The sequence below is a fragment of the Eretmochelys imbricata genome, chromosome 18 (assembly GCF_965152235.1).
Source record: "Eretmochelys imbricata isolate rEreImb1 chromosome 18, rEreImb1.hap1, whole genome shotgun sequence".
Taxonomy (NCBI): domain Eukaryota; kingdom Metazoa; phylum Chordata; order Testudines; family Cheloniidae; genus Eretmochelys; species Eretmochelys imbricata.
In genome coordinates, this window is record NC_135589.1 from 1,097,714 (window position 1) to 1,117,271 (window position 19,558).

The 19,558-nt window shown below is 57.4% G+C and overlaps 1 protein-coding gene across 1 annotated transcript in view; it reads right to left on the minus strand.

The window, feature by feature from the left end:
- RAP1GAP (RAP1 GTPase activating protein) overlaps positions 1-19,558 on the minus strand; it is a 98,027-nt gene that overhangs the window by 13,793 nt on the left and 64,676 nt on the right. The window contains 3 exon segments of the mRNA XM_077837107.1: positions 13,342-13,455; positions 14,154-14,263; positions 16,965-17,042. Of these exon segments, the coding sequence (XP_077693233.1) occupies positions 13,342-13,455; positions 14,154-14,263; positions 16,965-17,042 (302 nt within the window).

Sequence of the window (19,558 nt, forward strand, 5' to 3'; positions counted from 1 at the left end):
TGCCAAAACCTTTGTCAAAATCTCCCAGGGCATGAAGGACAGAGGCCATAACAGGGACCCGAAGCAGTGCCACGTGAAACTTAAGGAGCTGAGGCAAGCCTACCAGAAAACCAGAGAGGCGAACAGCCGCTCCGGGTCAGAGCCCCAAACATGCCGCTTCTATGATGAGCTGCATGCCATTTTAGGGGGTTCAGCCACCACTACCCCAGCCGTGTTGTTTGACTCCTTCAATGGAGATGGAGGCAACACGGAAGCAGGTTTTGGGGACGAAGAAGATGATGATGATGATGATGAGGCTGTAGATAGCTCACAGCAAGCAAGCAGAGAAACCGGTTTTCCCGACAGCCAGAAACTGTTTCTCACTCTGGACCTGGAGCCAGTACCCCCTGAACCCACCCAAGGATGCTTCCTGGACCCGGCAGGCAGAGAAGGGACCTCCGGTGAGTGTATCTTTTAAAATACTATACATGGTTTAAAAGCAAGCATGTGAAAGGATTACTTTGCCCTGGCATTCGCGGCTCTCCTGGATGTACTCCCAAAGCCTTTGCAAAATGTTTCTGGGGAAGGCAGCCTTATTGCGTCCTTCATGGTAGGACACTTTACCACTCCAGGCCAGTAACACGTACTCGGGAATCACTGTACAACAAAGCATTGCAGTGTATGTTTGCTGGTGTTCAAACAACATCCGTTCTTTATCTCTCTGTGTTATCCTCAGGAGAGTGAGATATCATTCATGGTCACCTGGTTGAAATAGAGTGCTTTTCTTCAGGGGACACTCAGAGGAGCCCGTTCCTGCTGGGCTGTTTGCCTCTGGCTAAACAGAAATGTTCCCCGCTGTTAGCCACGGGGCGGGGGCAGGGTTGAGGGGGTAGCCACGCGGTGGGGGGAGGCAAAATGCGACCTTGTAACGAAAGCACATGTGCTATGTATGTAATGTTAACAGCAAGGTTTACCCTGGAAGAGTGTAGTCACTGTTTTATAAAATGTGTCTTTTTAAATACCGCTGTCCCTTTTTTTTTCTCCACCAGCTGCATGTGTTTCAATGATCACAGGATCTTCCCCTTCCCAGAGGCTAGTGAAGATTAGAAAGAAAAAAAAATGCACTCGAGATGAAATGTTCTCCGAGCTCATGCTGTCCTCCCACACTGACAGAGCACAGACGAATGTGTGGAGGCAATTAATGTCAGAGTGCAGGAAAGCACAAAATGACCGGGAGGAGAGGTGGCGGGCTGAAGAGTAAGTGGCGGGCTGAAGAGTAAGTGGCAGGCTGAAGACAGGGCTGAAGCTCAAATGTGGTGGCAGCGTGATGAGAGGAGGCAGGATTCAATGCTGAGGCTGCTGGAGGACCAAACCAGTATGCTCCAGTGTATGGGTGAGCTGCAGCAAAGGCAGCTGGAGCACAGACTGCCACTACAGCCCCTGTGTAACCAACTGCCCTCCTCCCCAAGTTCCATAGCCTCCTCACCCAGACGCCCAAGAACGCGGTGGGGGGGCCACCGGCCAACCAGCCACTCCGCCACAGAGGATTGCCCCAAAAAAAGAAGGCTGGCATTCAATAAATTTTAAAGTTGTAAACTTTTAAAGTGCTGTGTGGCATTTTCCTTCCCTCCTCCACCACGCCTCCTGGGCTACCTTGGTAGTCATCCCCCTATTTGTGTGATGAATGAATAAAGAATGCATGCATGTGAAGCAACAATGACTTTATTGCCTCTGCAAGCGGTGATCGAAGGGAGGAGGGGAGGGTGGTTAGCTTACAGGAAAGTAGAGTGAACCAAGGGGCGGGGGGTTTCATCAAGGAGAAACAAACAGAACTTTCACACCGTAGCCTGTCCAGTCATTAAACTGGTTTTCAAAGCTTCTCTGATGCGTACCACGCCGTCCTGTGCTCTTCTAACCGCCCTGGTGTCTGGCTGCGCGTAACCAGCAGCCAGGCGATTTGCCTCAACCTCCCACCCCGCCATAAACGTCTCCCCCTTACTCTCACAGATATTGTGGAGCACACAGCAAGCAGTAATAACAGTGGGAATATTGGTTTCGCTGAGGTCTAAGCGAGTCAGTAAACTGCGCCAGCACACCTTTAAACGTCTAAATGCACATTCTACCACCATTCTGCACTTGCTCAGCCTGTAGCTGAACAGCTCCTGACTACTGTCCAGGCTGCCTGTGTACGGCTTCATGAGCCATGGCATTAAGGGGTAGGCTGGGTCCCCAAGGATACATATAGGCATTTCAACATCCCCAATAGTTATTTTCTGGTCTGGGAATAAAGTCCCTTCCTGCAGCTTTTGAAACAGACCAGAGTTCCTGAAGATGCGAGCATCATGTACCTTTCCCGGCCATCCCATGTTGATGTTGGTGAAACGTCCGTTGTGATCCACCAGAGCTTGCAGCACTATTGAAAAGTACCCCTTGCAATTTATGTACTCGCCGGCTTGGTGCTCCGGTGCCAAGATAGGGATATGGGTTCCGTCTATGGCCCCACCACAGTTAGGAAATCCCATTGCAGCAAAGCCATCCACTATGACCTGCACATTTCCCAGGGTCACTACCCTTGATATCAGCAGATCTTTGATTGCGTGGGCTACTTGCATCACAGCAGCCCCAACAGTAGATTTGCCCACTCCAAATTGATTCCCAACTGACCGGTAGCTGTCTGGCGTTGCAAGCTTCCACAGGGCTATCGCCACTCGCTTCTCAACTGTGAGGGCTGCTCTCATCTTGGTATTCATGCACTTCAGGGCAGGGGAAAGCAAGTCACAAAGTTCCATGAAAGTGCCCTTACGCATGCGAAAGTTTCACAGCCACTGGGAATCGTCCCAGACCTGCAACACTATGCTGTCCCACCAGTCTGTGCTTGTTTCCCGAGCCCAGAATTGGCGTTCCACAGCATGAACCTGCCCCATTAGCACCATGATGCATGCATTGGCAGGGCCCATGCTTTCAGAGAAATCTGTGTCCATGTCCTGATCACTCACATGACCGCGCTGACGTCGCCTCCTCGCCCGGTATCACTTTGCCAGGTTCTGGTGCTGCATATACTGCTGGATAATGCGTGTGGTGTTTAATGTGCTCCTAATTGCCAAAGTGAGCTGAGCGGCCTCCATGCTTGCCTTGGTATGGCATCCGCACAGAAAAAAGGCGCGGAACGATTGTCTGCCGTTGCTCTGACGGAGGGAGGGGCGACTGACGACACGGCTTACAGGGTTGGCTTCAGGGAGCTAAAATCAACAAAGGGGGTGGCTTTACATCAAGGAGTATTTCAGGCAGGACTTCATGGAGGGTTCCAATAAGAAATGGTGCACCTAAGTTATTTTTCTTATTGGAACAAGGAGGTTAGCCTGGCCTCTGATTGATACATGGCTAGATTTACCTCACTGCACCTTCTCTGTGAGTGACTACAGTGTGACCTAGAGGAATGAGTCCCCTAGACAGGGGAGGGGGGGAAGCAAATGAGTACAAAACAAATCTGGTCTATTTCTTGTTTTGATCCACTCCATCTATCTTTTACATCTTTGGCTGGCAGCAGATGGTGTAGAAGGACTGCATGCCATCCACATCTCATGGCTGCTCGGCAGAAGATGGTACAGTACGACTGCTAGCCATCCTCATCTCTTGCCTGCCCGGCAGAAGATGGTACAATACGACTGCTAGCCATCCTCATCTCTTGCCTGCCCGGCAGAAGATGGTACAGTACGACTGCTAGCAATCCGTATCGCCTGCCTGCTCACCATAAGACGGTTCAGTAGGACTGACTGCAGGACTAAAGAGAATGACCTGGTCAAGTCACTCCAAATTTAGTCCCTGTGCCCATGTCTGCCCAGGTGCTCCCAGCCAACGTGGCCAGGAGCACCTCGGACACGATGATGACAGCTACCAGTCGTACTGCACCATCTGCTGCCAGAAGGCAATGGGTTGCTGCTACTGTGTAGCAAAGCCGTACCACGTCTGCCAGCACCCAGGAGACATACGGTGACTGTTACCTGAGCGGGCTCCATGCTTGCCATGGTATGGCGTCTGCACAGGTAATTCAGGAAAAAGGCGCGAAACGATTGTCTGCCCTTGCTTTCACGGAGGGAGGGAGGGAACGGGGGCCTGACGATATGTACCCAGAACCACCCGCAACAATGTTTTAGCCCCATCAGGCATTGGGATCTCAACCCAGAATTCCAATGGGCAGCGGAGACTGCGGGAACTGTGGGATAGCTACCCACAGTGCAACGCTCCGGAAGTTGACTCTAGCCTCGGTACTGTGGAAGCGCTCCGCCGAGTTACTGCACTTAATGCGCTTAGAGCATTTTCTGTTGGGACACATACACTCGAATATATAAAACCGATTTCTAAAAAACCGACTTCTATAAATTCGACCTTATTCCGTAGTGTAGACATACCCTATATCCTCCCCTTCCTTATACTGGGCCAGGACACACTTATCAAATCTCCATGCCGTCCTGGGTCCCCCATCACTCACCGCAGCTGGAGGCTCGCTGCTTCTCAGCCTGGCCAACTCCAGCTCACGCTGTCTCTGCTTCTCTCGTTCTTTCCATTCCTCCTTTAGTTCCTGCTGCCTCAGCTCTAGCTCTTTCAGTTTTATCTCCCTCTCCCATTCCAGCCATCTCAGCTCCAGGGGTGGGGAGCTCCGCCAGGAGGATCCCCAGCTGGCCGCAGGGGTCACGGTGCCCTCGGTATTCACTGGGCTCCTCCCAGACCTTCCCCTAGGCATAGATAGGAGGGGTCCCGGGATGCCCTCGGCAGCCGTCTGACCACGTGCAGCTGGGACAGACACTGGTGCCCGCCCTGCATCTGCCAGGCTGCTTCCCTCAGAGACAGGGATCGGTTCATTGAAGCGGTCCTCCTCCTCCAGCTGGGCAATCAGCTGTTCTTTGGTGAGCCTCCCAATACGCAGCCCCCTCTGCCTGCTCAGCTCCACCAGGTCGCTCTTAAGGCGCTCATTATACATCTTCCCGCTGGCCACTCGCAGGCCTGGGTGCTCTCAGCTCCCCATGGTTTCCAGGACAAACCCCTAGTGTGCCAGCCCTTCTCCAGGTCATCACTTCTCTCCCAGGGTCAAGCCGCAGACTCCTCTGCCACTGAGACTTCTCGCCATAGTGCCCAAGGGGACCCCATTATTGCAACAGTCCTTCTCGCTGGTCACACAGTACCAGAGGTTGAGCGTAGCTCCTCTGCCCCCTGAAACCGCTCTTCGCTGAATCTTCAGCACAGATGGTCCTCGTCAATCCCCCTTCGTTTTACTGCTCCCCAGTCACTTACTGCAGGAAGTGCCATCCACGGGATGCAGTACATCCCACTGCTGCCACCAGTTGTCATGGAGTGTGGGGGAGTCAGAGCCCTGCACCCCTCTTCCTGGGATTCACTGCAACTCTCAGCCAGCCAGTAAAAAGGAAGGTTTATTAGATGACAGGAACACAGTCCAAATCAGAGCTTGTAGGTACAGACAACAGAACCCCCTCAGTCAGGTCCATCTGGGGGGCAGGGAGCTTAGACCCCAGCCCTGGGGCTCCCTCCGTTTCCCCAAACCCCTTTCAAACTCCAACCCCCCTACAGCTGTCTCCCCCAGCCTCCCCCTGGCTCCTCCCCCAGCCTTTGTCCAGCTTCCCAGGCAAAAGGTGTCACCTGGCCCCAACCCTGCTCCTGGGCTCAGGTTACAGACACAGGTATCGTCCCTCCAGTGAAGTCACTCTCTGCTATCCCATCACCAATACAGACAGTCCCAGTAAAACTCCCCCAGGTCAATCCTCCCCACTCCCTGCTCTGCCACAGGCAGTGAGACCCAGCACCCCGCTATGCCCCAGAGACACAGGGCAGTGAGACCCAGCAACTAACATGCACCCCCCTGAGACCCAGCACCCCTCTATGGCCCCCCAACACACAGGGCAGTCAGACCCAGCACCCCCCTCCCCGCATCTTTCTGAGATATGGTAGTGAGACCCAGCACCCCCCGGTACCCCCCCAGATAGAAGGCACTGGGACCCAGCACCCCCCAAGACACCCCCCAAGACACCCCCTACACCCCCCTGAGACACTAGGCTGTGAGACCAAGCACCCCCCTACACCGCCATCCTGAGACACAGGGTAGTGAGACTCAGCATCCCCCCTTCGCCCCCCAAGACACAGGGCAGTAAGACCCAGCATCCTCCCTGTACCCCCATGAGATGCAGGGCAGTGAGACCCAGCATCCCCCTAAACTCCACCCCCCGAGACACAGGGCAGTGAGAAGCAGCACCCGCTCTGTGCCCCTCCAACACACAGGGCAGTCAGACCCAACACTCTCCATAGCCCCACGGGACACAGGGTAGTGAGACCAACCAGCAGCCCCCCCTGTATCCCCTGAGACACAGGGCAGGGAGACCCAGTACCCCCACACACACACACCACCCTGATACAGAGGGCAGTGAGATTGAGCACCCCCCTCTGCTCTCCCGAGACACAGGGCAGTGAGACCCAGCACGCCTCTGAGACACAGGGCAGTCACACCCAGCAACTCCTATGCACCCCCCTGAGACCCAGCACCCACCTATGGCCTCCCAACACACAGGGCAGTCAGACCCAGCACCCCCCCTGCACCCCGCAGAGATATGGCAGTGAAACCCAGCACCTACCGGTACCTCCCCAGACACAGGGCACTGAGACCCAGCACCCCCGTAACCCACTCACCAAGATACCCCCTACACTGGGCTGTTAAACTGAGCACCCCTCTATACCCCCACCCTGAGACACAGGGCAGTGAGACCCAGCATCCCTCTGTGTCCCCCCAAGACTCAGGGCAGTCAGACCCAGCACCCCCAACCCACTCCCCGAGACACAGGGCAGTCAGACCCAGCAACTCCCGTGCACCCCCCTGAGACCCAGCTCCCACCTATGGCCTCCCAACACACAGGGCAGTCAGACCCAGCACCCCCCTGCATCCCTCAGAGATATGGCAGTGAGACCCAGCACACCCCTAACCACTCACCAAGATACCCCCTGTAACGACATGGGGGTTTTTCTTGGTTGTTCCTTGTTTCCTATGGGGGGGCTTTCTGGGTTTGCATGCAGAGGGGGTGGGACGTAGTGTTCCTGGGTGTTACTGGTTTAACAAGGGGATGGGAGAGGGAGTTTGTTGTTACAGAGGACCAGCCAGGGAACTGGGGACCCCAGCTGATGGCCTGGAGCATGGAGACCCCAGCGACTGGTGACCCGGAGGCCCAGCTCAGTCGCAGCCGGTTCTGGCCAGCGGGAGAACAAGGACTGTGAAGAGAGGACCCCTAGGGACCTGACCTGCCGGTTCCAGCCAGAGGGGCGAGAGGGCAGATGAGAGGAGGCCCAGGCGACCCTGTTTCCTGTTTACCTGGAGAGAAGACAATGGACAGAGGGGGGGTGGGTAATATCAGATGCCCAGCTGGGCAGCAGGGGGGTCTCTGGGCTGGAGAGAGGGGGCAGGCGGAGCCCCCCTGGATGCAGGGAGATTTGGATGTGCTGTGCTGAGGGAGGCCAGGCCTGAGGGTCCTGAGAGTTTCCTGGGCTGTGTTCAACACTCAATAAACCTCCTGTTTTATGCTGGCTGAGAGTCACTCCGGTCTAGAGAACAGGGTGGCATCGTCCCCTTCAGGGGGTGGAGGGCCCAGGGGTCCAGGGCGAGACCCAGCACCTCCTGGTACTTCCCCAGACACAGGGCACTGAGACCCAGAACCCCCTAACTCACTCACCAAGATACCCCTTGTGACGCCGCAGGGAGGGGGGAGTGTTGACCTGGGAATGTGCCCTGGGGGTGGGAGACCTGAGAGCCTGTCACCTGAGCCAGGAGGGGGAGGGGGAGGTGACACCTCTGCCTGGGAATGTGAACAGAGGCTGCAGGAGGGGGCCTGCTGGGGGGGTTTAGTTTCAGTTTGGTGCTGGGGGGTGGAAAGCAGGGAACCCCAGGGCTGGGGTCTAAGCTCCCTGCCCCCCAGAAGGACTTGACTGAGGGGTCCTGGTTGTACCCACAAGCTCTGTTTCAGACTGTGTTCCTATTGTCCAATAAACCTTCTGTTTTACTGGCTGGCTGAGAGTCTCAGTGAATTCCAGGAAGAGGGGTGCAGGCCTCAGACTCCCCCACACTCCACGACACCCCTACACTGGGCTGTTAGACTGAGCACCCCCTTACACCCCCACCCCAAGACACAGGGCAGTGAGACCCAACACCCATCATGTACCCCCTCAAAACACGGGGCAGTGAAACCCAGAACCTCTCCTGTACCCTTCCAAGACACAGGGCAGTGAGACCAAGCACCTGCCCTGCACCTCCCAACCCCGAGAAATGAGGCAGTGAGACCCAGCATCCCCGTATGCCCCCCAGAGATACAGGACAGTGAGACACAACACCCTCCTGTACCCCTACCCGAGACACAGGGCAGTGAGACCCAGCACCCCCGTATACCCCCAGAGACACAGGGCAGTAAGATCCAGAACCTCCCCTGTACCCCACCCCCCGAGACACAGGGCAGTCAATGCAGCACCCCCCTAAACTCCCCTCCAAGACACAGAGCAGTGAGAACCACACACCCCCTACCTCCCCGAGAAACAGGGCAGTGAGACCCAGCACCCCCCACTACCCTCCCTCCGAGACACAGGGCAGTCAGACCTAGCACCCGTAAACTCCCCCTCCAAGACACAGGATAGTGAGACCCAGCATCTCCCCTGTCCCCCCCCCCCCCACGAGACACAGGGCAGTCACATGCAACACCCCACTAAACTCCCCCTCCAAGACACAGAGTAGTGTGGACCAGCACCCCCCGTACCTCTCCGAGACACAGGGCAGTGAGACGCAGCACCCGCCCTGTACCCTCCCCCCGAGACACAGGGCAGTCAGACCCTGCACCCCCTTGATCCCCCCAAAGACGCAGGGCAGTGAGACCCAGCACCTGCTCTGCACCCCTCGAAGACACAGGATAATCAGACCCAGCACCCGCCCTGTGCCCGCCCCGCCCCCGCGAGACATGGGGCAGTGAGACCCAGCATCCGCTCTGTAAACCTCAAAGACACAGGGCAGTAAGACCCAGCACCAGCCGTACCTGCTCCCAAGACACAGGGCAGTGAGACCCAGCACCCGCTCTGTACCCCTCCAAGACACAAGGCAGTCAGACCCAGCACCTCCCTAAAGCCCTCCCCCCCGAGACACGGGGCAGTGAGACCCAACACCCACCATATACCCCCTCGAAACACAGGGCAGTCAAACCCAGCACCTCTCCTGTACCCCTCCAAGACACAGGGCAGTGAGACCAAGCACCCGTTCTGTACCCCTCCAAGACAGAGGACAGTCAGACCGAGCACCTCCCTAAACTCCACGCCCCCGAGACAATGAGCAGTGAGACCCAGCAACCCCCTGCGCCTTCCCTCAAGACATAGGGCAGTGAGACCCAGAACCGCTCCCCAGCACCCCTCCGAGACACAGGGCAGTGAGATGGGATGGGATGGGAACCTGGGAGGCAGTGACCATGAGAAGGTCGAGTTCAGGATCCTGACACAGGGAAGAAAGGAAAGCAGCAGAATATGGACCCTTGACTTCAGAAAAGCAGACTGTGACTCCCTCAGGGAACTGATGGGCAGGATCCCCGGGAGAATAACATGAGGGGGAAAGGAGTCCAGGAGAGCTGGCTCTATTTTAAAGAATCCTTATTGAGGTTACAGGAACAAACCATCCCGAAGTGTAGAAAGAATTGTAAATATGGCAGGCAACCAGCTTGGCTTAACAGTGAAATCCTTGCTGATCTCAACACAAAAAAGAAGCTTACAAGAAGTGGAAGACTGGACAAATGACCAGGGAAGAATATAAAAATATTGCTCGGGCATGCAGGAGTGAAATCAGGAAGGCCAAATCACACCTGGAGTTGCAGCTAGCAAGAGATGTTAAGAGTAACAAGAAGGGTTTCTTCACGTATGTTAGCAACAAGAAGAAAGCCAAGGAAAGTGTGGGCCCCTGACTGAATGAGGGAGGCAACCTAGTGCAGGAGGATGTGGAAAAAGCTAATGTACTCAATGCTTTTTTTGCCTCTGTCTTCACGAACAAGGTCAGCTCCCAGACTGCTGCACTGGGCAGCACAGCATGGGGAGGAGGTGACCAGCCCCCTGTGAAGAAAGAAGTGGTTCGGGACTATTTAGAAAAGCTGGATGAGCACAAGTCCATGGGGCCGGATGCGCTGCATCTGAGAGTGCTAAAGGAACTGGCGGCTGTGATTGCAGAGCCATTGGCCATTATCTTTGAAAACTCTTGGCGATCGGGGAAGGTCCCGGATGACTGGAAAAAGGCTAATGTAGTGCCCATCTTTAAAAAAGGGAAGAAGGAGGATCCTGGGAACTGCAGGCCAGTCAGCCTCACCTCAGTCCCTGGAAAAATCATAGAGCAGGTCCTCAAGGAATCAATTCTGAAGCACTTAGAGGAGAGGAAAGTGATCAGGAACAGTCAGCATGGATTTCCCAAGGGCAAGTCATGCCTGACTAATCTAACTGCCTCTATGACGAGATAACTGGCTCTGTGGATGACGGGAAAGCGGTGGACGTGTTATTCCTTGACTTTAGCAAAACTTTTGATACGGTCTCCCACAGTATTCTTGCCAGTAAGTTAAAGAAGTATGGATGGATGAATGGACTATAAGGTGGTAGAAAGTTGGCTAGATTGTTGGGCTCAATGGGTAGTGATCAATGGCTCCATGTCTAGTTCGCAGCCAGTATCAAGCGGAGTGCCCCAAGGGTCGGTCCTCAGGCCAGTTTTGTTCAATATCTTCATTAATGATCTGGAGGATGGCGTGGATTGCACCCTCAGCAAGTTTGCAGATGACACTAAACTGGGAGGAGAGGTAGATATGCTGGAGGGTAGGGATAGGATACAGAGTGACCTAGACAAATTGGAGGATTGGGACAAAAGAAATCTGATGAGGTTCAACAAGGACAAGTGCAGAGTCCTGCACTTAGGACGGAAGAATCCCATGCACCGCTACAGACTAGGGACCGAATGGCTCGACAGCAGTTCTGCAGAAAAGGACCTAGGGGTTACGGTGGACGAGAAGCTGGATATGAGTCAACAGTGTGCCCTTGTTGCCAAAAAGGCCAATGGCATTTTGGGATGTATATGTAGGGGCATTGCCAGCAGATGGAGGAACGTGATCGTTCCCCTCTATTCGACATTGGTGAGGCCTCATCTGGAGTACTGTGTCCACTTTTGGGCCCCACACTATAAGAAGGATGTGGAAAAATTGGAAAGCGTTCAGTGGAGGGCAACAAAAATGATTATGGGACACATGACTTATGAGGAGAGGCTGAGGGAACTGGGATTGTTTAGTCTGCAGAAGAGAAGAATGAGGGGGGATTTGATAGCTGCTTTCAGCTACCTGAAAGGGGGTTCCAAAGAGGATGGATCTAGACTGTTCTCAGTGGTAGCTGGTGACAGAACAAGGAGTAATGGTCTCAAGTTGCAGTGTGGGAGGTTTAGGTTGGATATTAGGAAAAACTTTTTCACTAGGAGGGTGGTGAAACACTGGAATGGGTTACCTAGGGAGGTGGTGGAATCTTCTTCCTTAGAAGTTTTTAAGGTCAGGCTTGACAAAGCCCTGGCTGGGATGATTTAACTGGGAATTGGTCCTGCTTCGAGCAGGGGGTTGGACTAGATGACCTCCTGAGGTCCCTTCCATCCCTGATATTCTATGATTCTATGATCCAGCAAACCACATGCACCCCCCCGAGATTCAGCACTCCCCTATGCACCCCAGATACACTGGGCTGTGAGACCCAGCACGCCCCCTGCATCCCACCGAGACCCAGGGCAATGACACCCAGCACCCCTCCGAGACACAGGGAAGTCAGACCCGGCAACTCCCGTGCATCACCCCAAGACCCAGCACCCCTCTATGGCCCCCCGACACACAGGGCAGTCAGACCCAGCACCCCACCTGCATCCCTCTGAGATATAGCAGTGAGACACAGCACCCCCTCCGGTACCTCCCAGACAGAGGGCACTGGAACCCAGAACCCCCCTTAGCCACCCCTGAAGACACCCCCTACACCCCCCTGAGACACTAGGCTGTGAGACCCAGAACCCCTCCTTTACCCCACAAGACACAGGGCAGTGAGACCCAGCATCCTCCCTGTACTCCCACGAGACGCAAGGCAGTGAGACCCAGCACCCACTCTGTACCCCTCCAAGACACAGGGCAGTCAGACCCAGCACCCTCCGTATCCCCATGGGACACAGGGCAGTGAGACCAACCACCCCCCCGTACCCTCTGAGACACAGGGCAGGGAGACCAAGTACCCCCCGCCCCCCCGCACCATCCCAATACACAAGGCAGTGAGACCAGGCACCCCTCTGAGACTCAGGGCAGTCAGACCCAGCACGCCCCTAAACCACTCCCCGAGACACAGGGCAGTCCAACCCAGCAACTCCTGTGCAACCCCCCGAGACCCAGTACCCTCCTAGGGCCCCCCAACACACAGGGCAGTCAGACCAAACACCCCTTCTGCATCCCTCCGAGATATGGCAGTGAGACCCAGCACCCCCCGGTACCCCCCAGACACAGGGCACTGAGACCCAGTACCCCCCTAACCCACTCACCAAGACACCCCCTACACTGGGCTGTTAGACCAAGCAACCCCCTACACCCCCACCCCAAGACATAGGGCAGTGAGACCCAGCACTCCCCTGCATCCCCCTGAGATATAGCAGTGACACCCAGTACCCCCCCGTACCCCTGCAAGACACAGGACAGTCTGATCCAGCAACCCACATGTACCCCCCCCCGAGACGCAGCACGCCCCTATGGCCCCCAGATACACTGGGCTGTGAGACCCAGCACCCCCCCGTATCCCTCCAAGAGAAAGGGCAGTCAGACCCAGCACCCTCCCTGTGTCCCCGCACCCCGAGACACAGGGCAGTGAGACCCAGCACCCCCCTGTGCCTCCCCCGAAGACACAAGGCAGTCAGACCCAGCACCCCATTAACCCAGCCCCCGAGACACAGGGCAGTGACACCCAGCACCCTCCAACATGTCCCACCCTCTCCCTCACCCACCCTTGGAGAGACAGGGCAGTCAGACCCCTCATTGGCTGCCCCTGGACAAGTCTCTTTCCTGTGTCCCGCTCATGGGTGCCCAGAGCCCTGCAGTGGGGCTGCGTCCGGACCACCCTTTGATGGGTATTTTCAGAGCAGAGCAAATGAGTGCAGATCAAATGGAAAGGACCCTCTGCCCCCTGGCCCAATGCCTTTGTGTGGGAAATGCTCCACCCCCCTAAATATTGCCCACGTGTATATTGCTCTCTGCCCACAGCCCATTAGGCTCCCTGGGAATCCCAGCCCTGGGCCAAGGAGGAACTGACCTGTTCTTCATGGTGGGCATCTCTGGAGAGCTCTGGTTGGACGAGTTCTCCGACTTGGGCTCCTGGGACATGTGGCCGCTGTCAGGTGTCTTCTGGGGGCCTGCTGTGCTCTCCCTGTGAGAGGCACCGGGGACATACTTGGGCCAGGGCAGGGAGAGCCATGCTAGCTGCTGGGCAGCTCTCATCTCCAGCTGCCCTCCCAGGGGGCACCAAGATCTTCCAGCCCATAGCACGGCAGGGCTGGATTGGTGACTGGTGTCCCTGTCCTCACGCCTGGTCTCCCCTGGGCTCAGTGCCAGCCGCGATGCAGCACAAACCCCCGGTGTGGCCAGGCTGGCCTGGGCCTGGCAGTGCGGGAGCTCCCGCTGCTTGGTGGCATCCCCACTCCCCTCGGGGTCTAATCCAGGCTGAATTCCAGGTGAATTCCAGGCAGCTGCCCTCAGGGGGAGAGCACATGCCCAGCCCGTCCTGCCCCTGGCAGTCTGGCCAGGGGCCAGGCGTGTCTGCTGGGAGCAGCCTTGGAGAGACGGAGCCGCACAGCGAGGGGCCACAGTGGAGGCTCTCTGTGCTCACTGGGGCAGCCCCTCCCTCCTCCTCCCCACCACCGCTTGGGGCTCTGCTTCCCTGCCCCCGCTGTGCCCTGTCACCCAGCAGGCTGCCTCCCATTGGCACGGGGGCAGCACCACGGGGCTGGGGCAGGGCAGGCAGGAAGGACCCAGCTGTCTCTGCCTGGGGGTGAGGGTGAATGGAGCTGGTCCTCCCTCTTGCAGGTCTTGGCGCCCCTGCTCCTCCCCTGGCATGGCTTCACCCACCTTTTCTCCTGCACCTCCTGGATGTTCTCGATGCCGATGGCGCTGCTCCGCCTGGGGCTGAAGGGCCCTGATTTCTTCCGGGTTGGGCTCTTCCCAGGAACAATCAGCGACTGGAAAAGGTTTGATCCCATCAGCCAGACAGTCCTGGGAAGCCCACAGGGGCCCAAGCTGGGGTGGGTTGGACTTGGACCAAGGGCAAAACCAAACTGGAGCTGGAGCCAACCCAGCAAAGGGCAGGCGCCCCCATCCCGAGGGCTGCTCCCCCAACAGCATTCGCCAGGGCACCAGAGTCCCCTGCTTAGCCAGGTCCCACGGTTACTGCTCACACACATCTACCACTAGGGAGCCCTGTGGGCCACCAACGCTGGGCATCGGGCTCAGGGCCTCCTCCAGCTGGAGCCCCATCAGAGCGCCAGGGGCTGGGTGGAGAGGAGGAATTCGGCGATGACTCTGCCCCATCACGTGGTGCCAGCTGCTAGCCATGGGGCAGAGACCGGGGCTGGGCCGGGCTGATGGGGTCTGGGGGCCTGATGCTGTTGGGGAGTGAGCGTCTGTCAACTGGAGAATGCTCAGCACTTGGGGGGCACTCTGGGGTGCCTGCACCATGCCAGAGGGGCTGGAGGGGCAGCACCTCGCAGACAGCGTGGCCTCTCAGCCGGGCTTCCTGACATGGGGAGAGGTGACCCATGCCTGTGGGGCACTCCAGCACAGCTTGAAGCAGTCACAGCCCTTTGCAAAGCCCTGTGCCCACCTCTGGCACCTTTCACCTGAGGATCTCCAAGCACTGCACGGACTGGAATGAAGCCCTGTGAGGAAGGTACCGTCACCCCTCTTGTACAGGTGGGGAAACTGAGGTACAGTGAGAGGATGTGACAGACAGGAGAGGAACACAGGAGTCTGCACTCCCGTGCTCCTTGCTCTAACCACTGGCTTGCACTGCCTGCCAGCTCAGGCAGGGCCATGCACGGCGGCTGTGTCCATAGCTGGATCTCTCCTTGGAACCAGCGACACTGGCTGGGGGTAGGGCGGGGAGCAGTGGGGGTCAGGCCAGGGGCCAGTCTGGATTGACCCCAGTTATGCAGATTAGAGTGCAATGAGCAGAGGGGCTAGCCCAGCTGGGGACCCAGTAGTGTCAATGAATTCACATTGACACGCCCCCCGGCCAAGGTGAAGGGAAGGTGTGGGGCCACATAGGAACAAGCAGGGCTGGGCTGCGGGCACTGAGGGCACCCGCCTCCTGCTGGCTTCTCAGTGGGCAGAAGGCCGTCTGCACTGGGGTTAGCCCAAGCGATCTATGCCAAGAGACTCCTCTGGAGTCAGCTCAGCTCCAGTGAGCTCGGCTACACTGCAGCATAACTCTCCCCGCCATGGCCGCGCTGGCTGAGCCGGGGGCTTGTCGCATTGCAGGGGGCTGGGCTGGGCCGCTCTGTGAACACCTTCCCCATGGATAGCAGGAAAACGTGTCTGTCCTTCCAGGCACAGCGGGCATGGTAGGAAGCTCTGGCAGACTGGCACCACTGACCGCTAGCTGCATCCTCACTGCGAGCACTTGCGGTAGCAGCTGATGAGTGATGCTCACTCAAGTTGTAGTCTGTACCCACCGAGTCAGCCACGGCACGGCGTGTATGGAGGGAGAGGCAGGAGTGTGACGGAGTGGGAAAGTTCTTAATGTTTTCTTTGAATACTGGATGGATGCCTCAGTTTCCCCTACGCATTTCTTAAGTATCTAGGGGTGGCGGGATAAGGGTGTGTGATTGTTGCAGAGCCTTAGAGGGCCAGTGTGATGGTGTCTGCACAGAGAATGGCCGACACCCTGTCTCCTGGCAACTGATGGCCTGGGCCCTCCCCTGCAAAGGGGCCAACTGAAAGGGTTGGAGAGCAAAGGGATCAGGTGGCCTCCTGGCCTAGGAAAGGGACAAAGGCCAGGGGAGGGGCTGGAGAGTTTCAGTTTGGAGCTGGCTGGGAAAAGGGAGGGAGACCCAGACCTGGGGTCTGGGCTCTGGGCTCCCTACCCCCATGATGGACCTGGCTGAGGGGTCCTGTTCTCTGCACCTACAAGCTCTGTTTTAGACCATGTTCCTGTCATCTAATAAACCTTCCATTTTACTGGCTGGCTGAGAGTCACGGCTGAGTGAGGAGTTGGGGTGCAGGGCCCTCTGGCTTCCCCAGGAGCCCTGCCTGGGCGGACTCGCTGTGGGAAGTGCATGGTGGGGCAGGGGATGCTGAATGCTCCGAAGTCAGACCCAGGAAGGTGGAAGCTGTGGAAGCTTCTTGCCCTGCAGACAGGCTGCTCCCAGAGAGGAGGCTCCCCCAGAGTCCTGACTGGCTTTGTAGGGAATAGTTCCAGAGCATCGCCCGGGGACTCCGGGACAAGGGGCAAGGCTGGTGAGAACACGAGTTCACTCTGCAGTGAGGCCAGGCCCGGGCAGAGGGCTGGAGGGGGAATTGCTCCACTTTGCCAGGCCTGAGGAGAGGAAAGGCCCTGAGCTGTGAGGAAGGGAGGCAGCTGCAAGGGCTGGACACTGCAAGGCGTGGAAGGCGGCATGACCAAGGGTCTTTGGGGTGCCAATACCCAGGCAGGGGTGAAGGCAGCAGGTGCCATGGAGGCTGACACGCCTCTCTCCCTACCCGATGCCCCGAACTGCCCAGCCGGGATGCCCTTCATGCTGGGATGGCAGCCAGGCCCAGCCAGCCAACGTCCCCACCACGGCCCAGCTACCCCATTGCATGTACAGGGCTGGCTCCAAAGAGGAGAGGGGTGCAGGGAGGGGAGGGAGGGAGAGAGAGAGAGAGAGAGAGAGAGACATCAACCTCTTCTATGGTTCCTATCCCTATGGCGCTGCCTCGACGTCCGCACCTACTTGGCGCTTTTCCAGGGACAAGCAATGACTGGTAAGCAGACAGAGGAGAGAAGCAGAGCAGGGTGGGGGGAGAAGAGAGGGGGGAGAAAAAGAGAAGAGAGTCATGCAAAAAAAATGGCTTGACCATCATAACAAAGGGCTCATTAACAGCACCCCGTAGCTGCCCGTCGCTGGATGCACATGTGGGTGTCCTGGAGGGCTATGCGGGGAGACACTGTACCTGTGGTGGGGATCCCCACTGAGCAGCTACTGGCGCTGGATGGTGGATTTGGAGTTGGCAGCTCTCATGGGAAGGTCTGGGGGGAGCTGTGGGACTTGCATAGTGGGGAGAGAGGAGGGTGGGTGGGGAGCAGCTGGGAAAGGGGGCAGAGCTGCGTGACACAGCAGAAAGGGGGCTAGCTCAAGGCAACTTTTGCAGACAAAAGCAAATTCCTCCTTGGACCCCGCCCCAGGCAGGTCAATCTCTCACAATTGGGGAAACAAAGGCACAGAGGAGGCCATGGTTTGCCTAAGACTACACCACAAGTCAGTGTCTGAGCCAGGGATAGAACCCCAGACTGCTGGCACCTCTCCTTCCCTGAGGCCCAGCCAACGATCCCTGGGCACCAGGGGGCTCAGCTCCTGCTGTCCATGGCTTCCCGTAGGAATAGGGTGACCAGATGTCCTGATTTTATAGGGACAGTCCTGATATTTGGTGCTTTTTCTTATATAGGCACCGATTACCCCCCACTCCCGTCCCGATTTTTCACATTTGCCATCTGGTCACACTATGTAGGAGCAGGAGCCCGTGCTGGGGGACTGGCCATTGCCACGCTCAGCACAGCCATGGAGCCCGGCGTTCCAGAGCAGTAACACCAGCAGGCAAATTATCCACCCTGAGGGCGGCCCAGTCTCCTTCCCCGCCAAACTCTGAGGCCTAGATCCTCCTTCGGAGGCACATGCACGTTTAATGCAAACAAGCCCTCTTTTGCCCAGCGCGCCCAGTAGCTGGCACGTCCCTTGCATCCCTCAGACGTTGTCTGGCTGCCGCCCTCGCCGATCTGAGCCAGGGCCACCACTGGACAAGGGGGTAGCCACACAGGAGGGCAGGAAGCTGGGTGCTGGATTGTAAACTGAGCTGGAGTGCAGTTCAGCGGCATGGCCACACGATGACGCCAGCACCTAAGAGCTTGGCAGCGGGCTGGTTCTGAGGACTGGGTGAACTCACCCACATCTTGAAGCTAGTGCTTCCTCTTCCTGCTCCCAAAGGGGATTGCCATCGGTGCTTTGCCCTTCCTAGCCCCTTCCCTCCGGGATCTCCATGCACTTTACAGGCATCAATTAATATGCCTCACAGCCCCCACTCTCTCCCTGGAACAGATGGGGAAACTGAGGCACAGAGCAAGGCTATGACTCACCCCACGTCACAGAGCCAGTCAGTGACAGAGCTGGGCAAGGAACCTAGGAGTCCTGACTCCCAGCGAAGCCCGTGGCAGACCTTCCACTGGTTTCACTGGGGCAGGGCAGTGCCGCTGCAGGGATGGCAGAGCCATGGGACCCATATGGGCCCACCCCTTCCCCGCACCCACTCCATGAAGACACTGCTGCAAACAGCAATGTTTCCATGGAAATAAAGGGCTGGTCCTGGTCCCTAAGGTCGGAGTCCAAGGAGACCTCCCACCAAGGCCTCCCAGCCCCACCCTACCTCCAGCACACACAGGAATTCGCAGCCTGCTCCTTTGATTTAAATGGCAGCTACATTTCTACGCAAATGAAGTGCAGCCCCTGGGCTCTCGGTGGGTTGCCAAGGCAGTCCTGGGTTACACATAGCCTTGGCCTGTTGGAAGAGGTCAGGGCTGCCCCTCCCTTGGACCTGCTTCCTGCCTCCAGGTCTCTGTTGGCCAGCCACCAGCTAGGCAGTAATGCAATGACCAAAGATCCTCCTGGCACCTCCCTGGGAATGCTGCGAGGCAGGATCCCACTGCCCCCACGAGCTCTGCATGGGAACCATCCTCCTGCAATGAGAGAGGGGCTGGACAAGGCCCCCCTCTGTGATGCTGGAGCTCTGGCTGCATCGAAGGGAAGGGGGAAAGGACAGGTGTGGTTGTATGGCTGTGGGGGCACAGAAGGGAACAGGTGGGAGACGGGGGGGTCAGAGGGGACTGGGTGGGGGCTGGGACAGAGGAATGGGGGGTTTCACTGTGACAGTCACTCATGTGCCCAGAGAAGGACCCCAGGGCCCACACACGTTTTCCCATGCTCAGCAAGTCCGGGCTCCGTGCTGCCTGATGCTGCCCTGCAGGAGGCTGAAGGGTCTCGGGGCAGGCTGGGGGGCCCAGCACTGAACAGGGAGGAGTGGGGTGGGGAAGGCAGGGGCAGGCGGGCTGAGGCAGAATTCAAACCAGGCACAAGGAGAGGAAATGGGAGGCCCATGGCAGTGAAGTGAGCAGGGGGGCCCACAGGGAGGAGGGAGAGAGAGATACGGGGAGGAGGGATGGGGGTGGGTCAGGTGGAGCTGGGATGGAGCACCGAGCAGGGAGTGGGGTCAGGTTAGGGGCAGGGCTC